The 15,510-nt window shown below is 36.0% G+C and overlaps 1 protein-coding gene across 3 annotated transcripts in view; it reads left to right on the top strand.

Annotated features, from left to right (window-relative positions):
• The first annotated feature begins 6,770 nt into the window (after positions 1-6,770).
• LOC139998456 (triokinase/FMN cyclase) overlaps positions 6,771-15,510 on the top strand; it is a 58,219-nt gene continuing 49,479 nt past the window's right edge. For 2 of the 3 annotated variants that reach the window (XM_072023008.1, XM_072023009.1), the window contains exons 1-4: positions 6,771-7,020; positions 7,143-7,212; positions 11,435-11,545; positions 12,979-13,067. In XM_072023008.1, coding sequence (XP_071879109.1) covers positions 6,814-7,020; positions 7,143-7,212; positions 11,435-11,545; positions 12,979-13,067 — 477 coding nt within the window. In that variant the 5' untranslated portion in view covers positions 6,771-6,813. The remainder of the gene's footprint in view (positions 7,021-7,142; positions 7,213-11,434; positions 11,546-12,978; positions 13,068-15,510) is intronic. The other variant, XM_072023006.1, reaches the window with a different exon arrangement.

The raw sequence follows: 15,510 nt of genomic DNA on the forward strand, positions 1-15,510 counted from the left end.
GTCACGAATCAAGTTCTGCTTGCCATTTGTTGCGTCGCATGAGATGGTCCGTGCGGAATCCCTCACGGTCTGGCTGCCAGGACCTACACATTGTTACACTGACCCGCAATAAACTTAAGGAAACACCATAAACCGAATCTTTTTGACTTTATCTTTATTCATATAAGTATTTTTCGGTTTGTGCATCCTTAGAGCGGTCCTTATGTTTATTGTACGCTCTTACAAATTACGGAGGAAACGGGTGTTTGTCTAGCGAAATAGCGGGTTTTTCCCATGAACAAGGACACCCATGAGCCACATCTACAGGAGACTTTCTCATGCATAATTTTATTTATTAATGTTGGCTATAACCAATGAGAATCGCGGATCGTTACCCTCACTTTTCCTACCGAAAAGTGTGAACAACGAATCCGCGTTCTTAGTTCAAAAAGGCACACCCACACCGAGCTTTCCTCCTTAATAGTACGAGACGTGTCTACTACTGTTCTTCTAATCTTCGTGTAGTCAAGTCAACGGTCTCACCATTAGAGCAGTCAGTCAACTCGTCACCACTAAAATTTACGCGACAAGGGCAACCGTCGTTTCAAGTCGAATTTGAATCTTTCGACTCCCCCTCAATCAGTATAAATAAGCGGACACGATCGCAAGCGAAGCAATTACCAATAATCAGTTGTGAGCGATTATTGAGTATATACCGAGTTATTATCAAGTTATCCGCGAACGCCTATTCTATTTGTTAAACACTTTGTACGAACGTCTATCGACGGTATCGAACCTATTTAATTATTTATTCTAAATACATTTGACGGTTGCAACAGCAATCATTCTCGTCATTTCGTTATACCTATCCATCCATCATCCGTCACACATATCTTGGTTCTGTTCATTTTACGTCTTTTTCAAGAATGGTGGAGGAAATTGATTCAGTTTTGCTTTCTGATCCCTTCCGACTTATATTTATAATATGGATTGTGGTTTGAGTATGCCTCTCCAACTCATTTGTTTCGGCTCTCAATATTTTCTTACAAGCAAGATATCTTATTTTAAAAGGATTTCTACCATATCTCACAATCCATAATGCGAAAGTGGGATTACACAACCAAGATCCAGAGAATTGCTTCCGTCCCTGCTACTATTCGCTGTTACCATTCGCTATGTATAAAATGTAGATCAGTAAAGAACTAGGTATTGAAAGAAGAAGTTAAATATGCTTAGGTTATGACTAGATTGCGGAATTTTATGGAAAATTTACACAGAATGCAAATATATTATATAATTATAAGCAAAAATGTAGAAATAAATTCAAAATTTAATATTCGTTTTCATTATAATATGTAGTAAATAAAATCTATTTATCCTCTATTTTTGTGATTATATTCATAAAAATATGAATTTGCATAAAAATCCGCAGTCTAATTATAACTATAATTTAGAAAATATTTCTAGTATTCCAAAAGACATCCTTTTTAAAATTTAAGCTGATGCACGAGTATTTAAAAATGTCTTATTTGATGCGGATTGGTTATTCATGTTACAATCATTAATAACAAAAAAAGTCTTTCTATTGATTTGTAATCTATAGAAATCGATATTATAAGAAATCAGAAATTAATAGAAACAAGTTCCACTACGGTATGCAAAATACGAAATTGTTTTACATCTGAGCGAAAATGATTATAACTGGATTTTACCCAAGCATGTGAATGACAAAATTTTATTACACCTGCGCATATAAACATAGGTCTCCCAGATTGCTTGTAAGCTCGGAGCATAAACTGAAAAATTTCTCATTTCATAAGTTGATTGATTGTATGAAAATTAACAACCGTATCAGATAGTCTTCGTGTGTTTTACAGGCTTATACCTCAATGCGGACATTACACTAAACCCAGGTCCCCTAGGACCATATGGGGTTGGGATACGCCCAACCGACGCTCAAGGTACCCAGTACCTTGCTACCTTGAGCAGCTAGGCCTGGCAGGGGCTTTCGCTCGCCTCAGATCAGACGGGGCTCTTTCTAGCTCTACCGTCTCTCCAGGACGGTTCCGGAGCAGTTGGTACGCTGCTCACCCGCCGACGTAACCGTTCCGTAGTCACGGGGGGGGGGGCACTCCGTAAACGGCCGTCTTGTCAGCATCTTGGCATCAACCACTGCCACCACGAGTCCATATCCGAATTTGGTCGAGCAGAGGGGTCGCTACTCCCTCCGGTCTAACACTCGACCGCCCGTGGTACCAACTTATGTCATTGGTGGGACCACCGTGTGGATGTACGGCCACGTCACTGCCGGCTCGACGACCTGCTAGCCGAACTTCAGTAGACCCAGATGGGACTTCACGCAAGCGGGGACCTGCGGTACTTTTGTACTCAGGAATTTATCCCGGCGGTCCCATCCTTCGCATCAGGATCGTGGGTGCGCTACTACCCAAGGCCACGTAGAGCCGCACTTAAGCGCACTATACTCCCGGCGACCTTCCCTGCGATGTACATAGAGGACTCACGTAAGCGGGACGCTCGTCCCGACGGTCCTCCCTGGCTGCGGGAACGTGGGTTTGCCAGCCCCCATCGGCTCGCACAAGGCGAGTCCTTCCTGCAGAGAACAACCGTATCAATTATTTTAGCATGTAGGGCCTGACCAGTGGTCGGCCGCGCCATACCTCGAGTGGAAACTCATACTGGCAACTCAATCATGATGTTGTATGATTATTATTCCTACTTTCTAGCGTCCTCCACCAAGGGAGCGGCGCGCTGATGGTCATTGGACAAGTTGAACCTACCCTTTCGGGCGACAGCTCGCTTAGTCGGCGCCTCGCGACGCGTGCGTCGCGCTGTGCCGTTACCAGCGGGGGCTACGAGAAGGCGGAGCTGTCAGCGCATGGCTCGGTCCCAGCAGGTTGGCTTTCCAGCCGATTATAACCTGCACCGTCACAGCTCCCATTATGTGGGCGCCGCCTGCAGGTAAAGAACAACCGTATCAATTGATTGTATGAAATTTGGTATCCTATTTTTGTATGAGTTTTTTTTTTTATTATTTAATTTGTGCTTTACAATTTGTCCCGCCGGACATTTGGTAAATTTTTCTAACACTTTATTATTATATAACACGTGGATGGCTACACGGCGGGATACCATCTTACAGTTTGTCTATTATATTTCTTTAACGAGATCGGTGGAATGCTTTCTCTTCAGACATTTTTCAATATAGGTATTGCGCGTTTCAGCACCCAGTTGGTTTGGATGTGTTGCCGTTCTTTCTTTACATTTTTCTGCGTACCTGCCGATTTCTTCTTTGACCGTTGGTATTTTTAATACCAACCATTTTTAATACCTGCGTATATCCTCGTTTCTGATATAACATGGGGCGTTGACTATTGTTCACAGTATCTTCGATTATAGCGACTCTAGTTTATTTATGTGTCTCATTGCTGCTGTCGCCCATAGCGATATTCCGTACGTTCAAATTGGTTTTATTATCGTTTTGTAAATTTTTAGTTTATTTTCTATGTTGAGTTTAGAGTTTCCACTAGTTAGCCAGTACATCTGTCTTCTTTTTATTCGTATTTTGTCTATAATTGATTTAGTATGTTGTTTCCACCTAAGTTGTGTATCTAAGTGTAGTCCTAGGTATTTAACTTGCCTTGTTTATGTTGCCATGTGCGTGCCATTCAATTGGATATTTGGTGGTTTCCGTTTTCTTAGCGTAAATGTAATATGGTTGCATTTACTGGGGTTTTCTTTTATCTGCTTATCTTGTAGCCATTTTTCTATTTTTGTGATGTGCTCTTGTAGTAACGTGACTACTGTTTCTGAATTAGTATGCCTGACTAGTACAGCCGTGTTGCCCGCGAATGTCAGTATTTTGCTGTTGGTGGTGGTTGGTATGTCGGCCGTGTATAGTGTGTATAATATTGGTCCTAAAACGCTTCCTCGCGGTATCCCTGCCTTGATGTGTTTTACTTCAGAATATACATCCTTTATTTTTACTACAAAGGTTCTGTTGCTTAGGTATGATTTCAGTAAGTGATGGATTTATTTCGGGAAATGTTTTTTGATTGTTTGTAAGAGGCTTTCATAGTTCACTTTGTCAAAACCTTCAAGTGTTGACGTTTTCTCTTTCCACAGTGGGGGATGACGAAAGCCAGGCGGTTATCCCAGGCGTTCGAATTTCACATTTTCATACAGTTTCAACTTCGCATTCTCAATTTCAATATTTAGTAATTGAAAATAGTGCGATTTTCGACAGTTTTTATTATTTATGAGTCAACGAATTTACCAATCTTAACATGTGACATCTTATTTGATAGATATTTTTAACATCTACAATGTTTATTCGTCTAAAGTATATCAGCTAAAGTGAATTTTCATGATTCAGTAATATTTTGTAATTTGAGAAGTTTGGGGTTAGGTTTCGATATTTGTTTACAGCGTTTACTTATGAACTGATTAATTTATAACATTTTACAACAATAAATGAGCTCATATTCAATGTCGTTGAATTTGTCTTAACACCATCGTACGTACTAAGAAAAAAGAATATATAGTTCCATGCGACAATGAAAAAATATTCATGCCAGCACAATTGACATGCCAAGTGCTGAGGATTAATGTTAAATTTAAGTGGTGTTCGGAAAAATATAAAAATTATTGTATCACTCTACTAATCGTTTGAAAAAGAATTTTCTCTTTTCTCTTTTATAAAAATATAGTAAACAATTAATTTCTTTTTCTTAGGCAACTTACAATTAGTTTCACTATTGTGTAATTTTGTCATTAGGATGTACGCTAGGATTTAAAAATACCAGCGGTCAAAGAAGTAATCGGTAGGTACCCAGAATACTACAAAGAAAGAACGGCAACACATTCGAACTAGCTAGCTGCTGAAGCGAGCAAAACTCTCATAAAAAGAGGACTAAAGAGAAAATACCCCACTGACCTCACTAAAGAAATAAAACTCGAAGATGGTATCCTGCTGGGAGTAGCCATCAACATGTTATTTAGCAATTAAGCTAGAAAAATTTACCGAATGTTCAGCTGGGTAAATTGTAAAATACAAATTAAATAATACAATTTAATAATAAATTAATAATAAAAAAAATTGTCATCTTCCTACTTGTCTATCTCAGATAGAAGAGTAGGTATGAACTTTTCCGTAGAACCGTGCAATTAACCCTTTAACCTCTAGTATCGTGTGAGAGACGTGGTTCGTCGATGTTATTGATTTATTATTTACTTCAAGATAATAAATCTCTCTTATTCAATGGTCAATTGGTAGTAATTATTTATCAAACATTTTGGAAAATAAAATTAGTTGTACCTTACACACGCATTTACATATCAAAAGACATATGCAATTTGCACAACTCCGAACGCTCAGCCAAACTGTGAAATGGCTCGACGTGTGACCGACCTTGTTGCTGTTTATGCTTAGCGCTATTGGAACTTAAATTGCAAGGCAAGGGGTTAAACAGTTTCTTGTAGCGTGGAACTCAGTAGGTTCTTGTCTATGGTAGTGTATAACCAAGCAGGGCAGATCCCTAATTTTATAGGTTCTTGTATACGCTAATTTTAGCTGAGTTGAGCACTTGGCCGCATGGTGCAGCACCTGTGCTGTGAAACAACCAGAACTACGAGCGTGAGCACTCTCATTTCCTCTCTGATAGTACTTACTTATCACAGTTCCTCGATACTGCATACTATTTTTAATTAAAGCTATAAACGATTTAAAGAAAAAGGATTTCTTGGCACTTTTTATTAATTTGTAACCTACAAATTGGACTTATCATAGTGTAATAGGTCTCATTTTACGAATAATTCTATGATCTATACAACTTTCCATTGAAACCCTTTTGTTGGATGACAAATGCTTTTTAACATGTAAAACGAAATATAAGAAAAGTCATATATTTTTCGTTTAATCGATATTTTATTTATGAAGTACCGGAGGAAAATTGTTTCAAAGTCGCTTATTTTGTTTTAAATATCGTTCCAAATCATATCATACAAAAATATTTCTATTATTAATTTGTTTATGGATTCACTTTTGTTAGGTTTAATTTGACTGGATTATTTTCGTGACGAGCGACTTCAGTTGCCTGTGGTATCTGAACAAAGGTATCGTGGCGAGCGACTTTAGTCGTCCGTGATAGCGAGAGTGTTTTAAGCAGTTCATCAATGACAATACAACTAAAAGAAATCCAGATTAATACTTTAACCTTGTCCTTAGAATTTTTCTCACACATTTTAATTATCTGAACGAATTTTTCGTAATTTTCCCAATTATCACGTCCTTTCAATGTTTATCCAAATGCAATATAGTAGCACTTACAAAACTAAGATTATCAGAAGTTAATATATAATCGGAGTTACAGATATTAATCAATTTTAATACGTTTCATAGATATTATACGTTAATGAATATATAAACATAAACAACAATTACATAAGCCATTGCAAGCTAGTATGTGTGACGTTCGAGTATCAACGAGATTCATTAAGAAATGGTGTAGTTTCACTATACACAAAATGTAAAGAAATACTCGATGTTATCTAATTGCATTTCGCTTAACTGGTTAACATTCATGATGAATACATGTGTATTATCTTGAATACACACGAGCGATATTTTATCGCGCGAACCCTCTGCAATCATATGTTTTTCTTTGTTTTCCTGTTAAACACGACAAAGTCAGACGTATGATCGTAGTGGGATCACACAGTAAAGTGTAGCTCATGTATATTCAGAGTTATTGGCGTCTTTATTGTGATTTCAACGTGTGCGATAATTCTTGACCTCTGAGTGAAGATTAATCTTGAATGTTCTTCGTTCACAGTACGCAGCAGAATGATTTCGTGAACAGCTACGTTTACTTCAGTGTGTATTCTACGAAAATTTTATTCAGAACTATGAAGAGTTTAGTTAATGAAGTTAATAATGCCGTCACGGAATCTCTTTTTGGATTATCGTTTGCATTTCCGCAATTGGAGTATCAAGAATCTCATAAAGTCGTTTTGATGCCAAACGTACGTACATAACCTTGAATATAAAACAAATTAATACGAATAACACCTAATGTTGTCATAACTTTACTGTATAATGTTGACGTTTCCACGAAAAATTTTACTAACAATTTGCTGTATTTTAGCTTCAAGAACGGAAACATAAGGTATCTCTGATATGTGGCGGTGGAAGTGGACACGAACCTTTCGCGGCTGGTATGCGCTTACTTTATTTTTTAAAAAATCGGAACATCATATGCATGTTATTATGTATTATGAATACAATTTTATTTTGAGTCATATCATACTTGTTGATACTTGTTGCTTATGGGCCTTTTGTTGTGTAAAGTTAATTATTATCGATTATAGTATGTTGAGTTTTACGCTATAATTATCGCTTCAATTTTTCCAATAAAAGGTTTAAATTATTTCCACTTCTTCAAATAGTTCATAATCAATAATATCATTAAATTGTTTCCTTTTTATTAAAAACTTCCTTAAAAAATTGCTATAAATTATAATAAGGGTTTTTATTAATGCCTAAATGAAACATTAATGTAATTCAATGGCACTTCGTAACTACATAAACATAAGTGATGAACATACTTGGTATAGATTACATTTTTTGTTTGTGATACGTAACTGTATTATACATAAACAAATAGCATACCGATAATATTCATATACTTTGAATATGTCCATAGTGTTCTAAATATGAATATGTTAAAAATTATTGTATGAATGAAACAAGAGTACTGACATTAACAAGTAAACATAGAAAAAGAAAACAATTCTTCGTGCTTCGTAACATAACATTATCATATATTATTATATATTATTGTATATTAGAAATAACACTGGCATGACAACTAAAGACAAATGTGTGAACACCTTATACGGAGCAAAATTCGAAGAGAATCTGCACAGAGTTATCGATGATGGCGAAATGTAACATTTTCTAACAAACAAAATTTAATTGTACAATTTAGATGACCCAGGTGGCTTTGGTTATTATTTTTATGGCATTAGAACCGTTAGGATGGGCCAAAATTGGTTATAAAGTACGAGGAGATACACAATTTAGTTGTTGCAAATTTCCTTTTATATATATATATTACATATTATATATTATATATTATATATAATATATAGATTATATATAGTACATATATTGTAACCATATATATATATTAGTATACAATTATAATATTATATATATAAATAAATGCAGTACAATGCTTATAATTTCTATTTAATGTTAATAGTTTGTAATGTTTATAGGTTTTTAATGAGTTGATTAAATTCGCATACATATCAGAGCATGGTCGTGTAGGTATATGGCCGTATACCATAAACAGGTTTATGATGTCACAAAGATGACAAAAAATTAAGATAAATATATATATGTGGCGAGATTATAAACTAATTGTTTTATTGTTTCAAATTTTTCTTTTCAGTAACATATTTAATCAAAACAGAAAAAATGCAACAACCAAATTTATCGATTGTCAAATGGATGTCACAAATATAAAAAAAATTAATTCAAGAAAAGTTCAAGGTTATGCAATTCGTGTGGAAGGAGTACATTTTATATTCCGTCTGGATAATATATACGTCTGTAAAGTAAAAATTGTAGGGGTAATTTTTTGAATCTAAAAAATATCTCTGCTCAACTTTTATAAGCTCTTTACGTCGGCGATTTATAATTTAGTACAATTGAAGAATTAAGAAGATGCATTAAATCTTTGGTTCCTAATGGTTAGTTGCACATCGCTAATACACGCTCGATTTTTCTCAAGCCCCGAGTCCGTGATCTCGGATACTCGCACGTCGCTACTTACAATAGACCGTTAAGTTTTTCTCGAAGATATCCTGCATAATATTTTCGTTTCTGTTCGAAATTTTTATCGAATTTTTTAAGAATTTAATCAACTCATTAATAACCTATTAACATTACAAACTATTAACATTAAATATAAATTATAAGCATTTTACTGCATTTATATATATATATATATATAAAATATTATAATTGTATATTAATATATATATTAATATACAATTATAATATATATGTATATATAGTTATAATATATGTATATATTATGTTAATAATATATATGTGTATAATATTATAATTATAATTATATATATATTTTTTGTTCATTTCTGATTATGCTTTAACTGTCAAATTGACTGATGTAAAAAAGTGCTTTTGTGTGATCTCACTATTAAGAATATGAAATTGTCGTACAGTATCATCGACGCTATAATTTGCCAAAATTATAACAGTCGTCTACGTTTTCTATCCCGATCGGGCCTTGTTTTAGTGTAATATAGCGTAGTATAGTAACCAAAATATGGTAACCATATCATAGGCAATCACTCTCTAGGCTCTCTATGCTTTTATTAGGGAATCTGAAATCTGTACTCCTTTAATTTGCTTTTCTATTCCGCACTATGATAAAAGCAATCGGAAAAAGGCGAATGGAAAAGGTAGGGATGAGCAACATTTGAAAATCGTCTAAAATCTCAATAACACGTATATATTATAACTTATACTTTTCATTAAATTTCCATGAACTCATTGATGCTTCATAGTTTATATTCAGTAAACAATAATATTTCGTTATTATGATAATATGTATAAGTAATGATCGTTTTAATGGAATTCTGTTTCTATAAATTTGTACAAAAATGATCCCAGGAACTAAAACATCTTCATTATTTCGCAGCAGAAAATATAAGTTGGTTAAGTTCTTAGGTACTGCAAAATAAAATTTGTCTTGTGCGAAAATCTAATTGCTGTTGTTGGGTCGTTAAATATTTTAAAATATAATGTTAAATATATGTTTACATACAAGGTGAGTAACCCACGATGGAAGCTAAAATATTTTCAATACTGTCAATTATATCAAAAAATGCTTCAGACAAAAGTTGAATGATTCCGAGCAGGACAGTAATCGATGTAATTAGTACTTTTGTAGGTGAATGCGTAGAGAACATGGTCAAAGCTGTTTCTTTTTTTAAAGAAATCATATATTCCTTTATAGATTAAACAACGCAGTCCAACATTCTCTATAAAGTTACCAACTTACATTGAAGTTCATTAGATGTTCTAATTTTTATTTTGCAAAATATAAGTTACAGTATCTACAAAACAATTTTGCAACATACATGGCTGAATACCTTTCTATAGAGAATATCGAAATGCATAATTCCATTTAAGAAAACAAATTTGAGTTTCAAAGGTCCTTTACACGCCCACCTATAAAAATGCTAATTACATCGATTAATGTACATCTAATAGAAGCTATTCAACTTTTGTTTGAAACATTTCTCGGCATAATTAACAGTATCTTCTTGCATTTTTTGTATACATTGGTTAACGCAACTCTTTATTCCACACAAGAAACTACTAAAGTTGGTTATGTTAAAAAAGTAATTGGTTCAGGAAAATATTTTAATAAATTGTGCTTTTGAAACAAGGTAACAAAGATAACGAATATCTTCTGAGCTGGCTTTTTGGCATGATCACTAACTTGATAGTTTCCTATGTGGAATAACGAGTTGTACCGATCAACGCATAAAGAAATGTGATTCTATTTAAAAGAAACATAGTGGATCTTCATATGTCCTTCAAGTATCTACCTGCAGAAAAAATGAAGTTCCGACGTAGACAAGTGACTTGTATCCGCGCAATATTGCTGTCATCATATGTTAATCTTCATTGTTCTTAACTGACAAAATGAAGAAAGACATATGATTGCAGCGATATCGCACGGACAAAAATCACTCATCTGGATCAGATCTAATAACACCGAATCGGGGCTATCCAACTTTTGCTAGGAAACGTAATCTTGCAATATTTAGAAATCGTGAAGGTAGGTGCTTCGTTCTATTTAAAAACAGGAAATAATTTTCTATTTCTTCATTAATATCCCGTTATTTACTTCCTATTTGATTGTTAGATATAAACATATTACAAATTATGTCAATGCAATAGACAATACAACTTTAACATCGGTTAAGTTGCAACCTATGGTTCCTGTTGCAAAGTTTATTCTCGCGATAAGTAAGATACGATGCAAAAAAATTTGTTCTTTCGATTTTGATTTTCAAGCTTAAGAACAATTTCGTATGGATTCTTTTAATTAAATGTTCATCGAATCAAATGTGTAGAATTACGCTGTGATAATTTTTATCAACAATATCTTTAAACTCTGTACACTGTACATGTGTAGATATAGTATATCTGGTATAAATGCTACCCACTACTATTTTTCTAACTATTAAAAATACGAAGGCGTTTTTCATTATATATATGTAGATACAATATATATGTACATATGTACATATAATATAATTCTAAATGAATATATAATAGTATAAATAAAATTAAGCAATACAAAATTAGTTTCAAATATTATTCTTTTAGGTTATGTTGGAAATGGTATGTTAGCTGCAGCTGTAGCAGGCTCAATATACGCAGCACCACCGTCAAAACATATCTCTTATGCCATCGACCGTGTTTCTCAATATAATAATAGTAAGTTGTAAGATTTATAATTTCGTTGGATTTAGACAGAACAGGATGGAATAAATCCAAATTTGAGTATTTCGTGTTATTTACGTTAGATAAGTTACTTTTGTACTAAATATCTGATATTTGTTTCAATTTGTTGTTGTAACATTGATTCTGTTATTTATTTTTGATATTTGAAATATGTTACAACTAATACGAAAGAAATGTTTAAGTCATCATTTTCCTCTTATCTAAAGTATTTGAAAAATACAGATCTTAAAAATGACTAGTTTTTTTACGATTGTTACGAAACTTACTTTCACAATATATTATTAGATATAATAGACTATTTTGACTTGATTTTTGATATGATTGGTGAAAATGATACAATGAGATCGTAAAATAAAGAATGGTGCCAATTTGGTCTGTATTTACAGTCGTATGCATCCCATACGCACGTAGTCACTTATATCAAATTTTAAAAATCAATTTGTATAGTGATTGGTAGTATAACGATGTATCATAGATCTGGAACACTCAGGATACAAGTAAAGAATGAATTAACGTTAACGTGACTCTTAAATTACGTGTACGATTTTTGAAACATGTGAACTTCTACTCATTGGAGTTTGATGGATTTTACTATTTCACTATGTCACCTGTGTTCCTCTTACAATTTTTCTTTTTCTTTATTTCATATGTAATTACTAGAGAGGAGAAACTAGAAATTTCGAAGCATCTCGTATTGTGACGATACATATAAATTTATTTTTACTTAACTGATAATAATTCAATTGCATCTCTGCTTAGATTTTAATTGGTACCATTTCACCATTAAATTCTTTGATTATCTGAAAACAATTTGACAAAATTTTAGTTCTTGATACCTCTAGAATTAGATACCTCCAGAAAAAAAGGAAAGGAAATAATAATTTCTGGTTTTATTTCGAAAATTTTAATCCTAATTTCGGAAATTTCGAGACTTCACAAAATGTCCGATTTAGTTCCGCAAAGTTAAACAACAGATTTTGTACTATCTTTATTATCTATTCAGAGTGTTTAGTAACAGATGATAAAAAAATTTCATGCTGCTTCCGTAAGCTTTGAAATATAAAAAAATATTAGAAAATTTAACTAAAAGTTTAGGCGTTAGGTCATTTCATTGATTTCAATTTAAACAATTTCATGTGTTTTACTAATTACCATAGAAGTCAGTAATGAAGTTTCATTTTATAATTAAATATTACATTATTACAATTATTATTACATAAATACTATGTAATTATTTATATAACATGCATCAAATGTGAAAAATTTGGAAGCTATTCTTAAGAAATTAATAATAGCATACATGATCAGAAGTGTATTATTAATATTATTATCGTAAATCCTAAATGGAGTTATATAATGTTATGCATTAAATTATAAAATGTTTTACGTCTATAATATATTTCCAGCTGGTATTTTGATGATCGTTCCGAATTATACTGGAGATTGCCTTAATTTTGGAACAGCAATTGAAAAAGCGAGACAAAGGGGTCTAAAGGTAAGAAAAAGGAAAACGAATTTATAAACTGAATTTTTTGATTAATTTTAGCTTCTATACTTTATATGGTTAGGATTAATACAGCAACGTTTATGTACGTATGTAACATATCGTCAGTTATTATAGTGCATTTAAGGCGAGGTTTCTTATGTACATTCAACGTGCGCGTTGGGTCAGAAACGATTTAAAACCCAAATCACGTAAGTGACACTGTCTCGCTGCGAGATCGCTGATTTTTACCGTTACAATAGAGAAGCATTCTCTTGTGTTTGCTGCGATGTTGTGTGATTCGAGCTTATCCAGGGTTTCCAGACGATACCCTTAATTTGACGATAATATAACGTCACATTGACAGCTACGTCGCATGTGTTATATAATATGAATTTCGTCTTACGTCTCCACGCGTTGTGTCTACGATACTGTTCCTGCATTTCCATTTGTTTATAGTATGAGTACTATCAGAGGATTTTTTATTCTCTCAATCTAGTAATGCTGGGTTTTTGACCGTTCTTAATGCAGCGTGCGCATTGGACGCATATGGAAAATCCGACCTTTAGATTTGCTTTAGACCAACAAGCAGCTTGTCGTGTTTTATGGGCCCATACCTCGGCGCCGACTTTACACCATACTGAACCCAGGTCCCCTAGGACCATATGGGGTTGGGATACGCCCAACCGACGCTCAAGGTACCCAGTACCTTGCTACCTTGAGCAGTTAGGCCTGCAGGAACTTTCACTCGCCTCAGGTCAGACGGGGCTGTTTCTAAGCCCTACCGTCTCTCCAGGACGGTTCCGGAGCAGTTGGTACACTGCTCACCCGCCAACGTAACAGTAACGGGGGGAGGGGGGATCCACACTCCGTAAACGGCCGTCTTGCCAGCATCTTGGCATCAACCACTGCCACCACGTGTCCATACCCGAATTTGGTCGAGCAGAGGGGTCGCTACTCCCTCCGGGCTAACACTCGACCGCCCGTGGTACCAACTTATGTCATTGGTGGGACCACCGTGTGGATGTACGGCCACGTCACTGCCGGCTCGACAATCTGCTAGCCGAACTTCATTAGACCCAGATGGGACTTCACGCAAGCGGGGACCTGCGGTACTTTTGTACTCAGGAATTTATCCCGGCGGTCCCATCCTTCGCATCAGGATCGTGGGTGCGCTACTACCCAAGGCCACGTAGAGAGAGCATAACCGCGGTCAAGCGCATTACACTCCCGGCGACCTTCCCTGCGGTGTACATAGAGGACTCACGTAAACGGGACGCTTGTCCCGACGGTCCTCCCTGGCTGCGGGAACGTGGGTTTGCCAGCCCCCATCGGCTCACATAAGTGAGCCCTCCCTGCGGAGGCTTTAGACCAACAGAGCGACCAATCCATCTCCTCCATTTTAGTAAAATAAAAAATAAGAGTGTAACCGAACATTCGTTTGCTGTTCGGTGAACGTTCGCCTAAACGTTCAAATATCCGAATGTTCTAACAAAGGAATTCAGCTATTTCAGTCATTTCATTCTCAGATAGTCAATTAATTTTGAGAAAAATGTATTTAGAATTTGAAAAAATCCTTAGACATAGTCCACACGTTCAACACCATACCCTAGGATGGGATAGTGGAGGTCCTTGAGGTGCTTCCTTACCTTATTCGTGTTATCCGGCCTTAGCGACAGGTAGGTCGCTACACCGGCAAGGATGAAGAGGGGCGGGGACCCCTCGAGCACGGTGTTTCGCAGGGTTCTGTTTTGGGATTGATTCTGTGGATCATCAGCTATGACGCGATGCTTCGCTGTCTCATGCCACCGGAAACAAGCATGGCGTCTAACGCTGACGACACGTTGTTCCTGGCTGGGGATGTTAGTGGCACGAGACATTGCGTCACGGCAAGCTCATCGTCGCTTGCGTGGTGTGTGCCTATACGCAAGCTGAGCTTGAGGGTGTCCGTAGCCAAGTTGGAGGCTATCGGATTTTATGACTGGCGGCGTAGGGGGGCTCCTCGGCCCGACCTGTGTTTGGATATAAAGAGGGAGGACATCGAGGTGGAGCTTCAGATGAAATATCTAGGCCTCACCTCACGCACTTCAGGCTCTTGGTCCCTAAAGAGACGGTGGCAGCCAACGCCTTATGTGGTTTGCTGTCGAATATTGGTGGGGCCGGGGTCGGAGTGTGCCGATTATATGTGAGAGTTGTCCGTTCCCGGGTACTGTACGGGGCTCCGGTGTGGGCAGAAGATTTGATGGCGAGTCGTCGCAGTCTGCTTTTACTGAGGAGGCTGCATAGGACAACCGCCATCAGGATCATAAGGGGATATCGGACGGTATCTTATGCGTCGGCGTCTCTCCTGATGGCGTCTCCACCGTTACAGCTCCTGGTCTTGGCGCTCCGAGGAGTGTACGAAAACCTGAGAGGCCGGGGCTCGGGCGAGGACTCCTCCCCCGCTGGGTAGGCG

Source organism: Bombus fervidus, chromosome 3, assembly GCF_041682495.2.
Source record: "Bombus fervidus isolate BK054 chromosome 3, iyBomFerv1, whole genome shotgun sequence".
Lineage (NCBI taxonomy): Eukaryota > Metazoa > Arthropoda > Insecta > Hymenoptera > Apidae > Bombus > Bombus fervidus.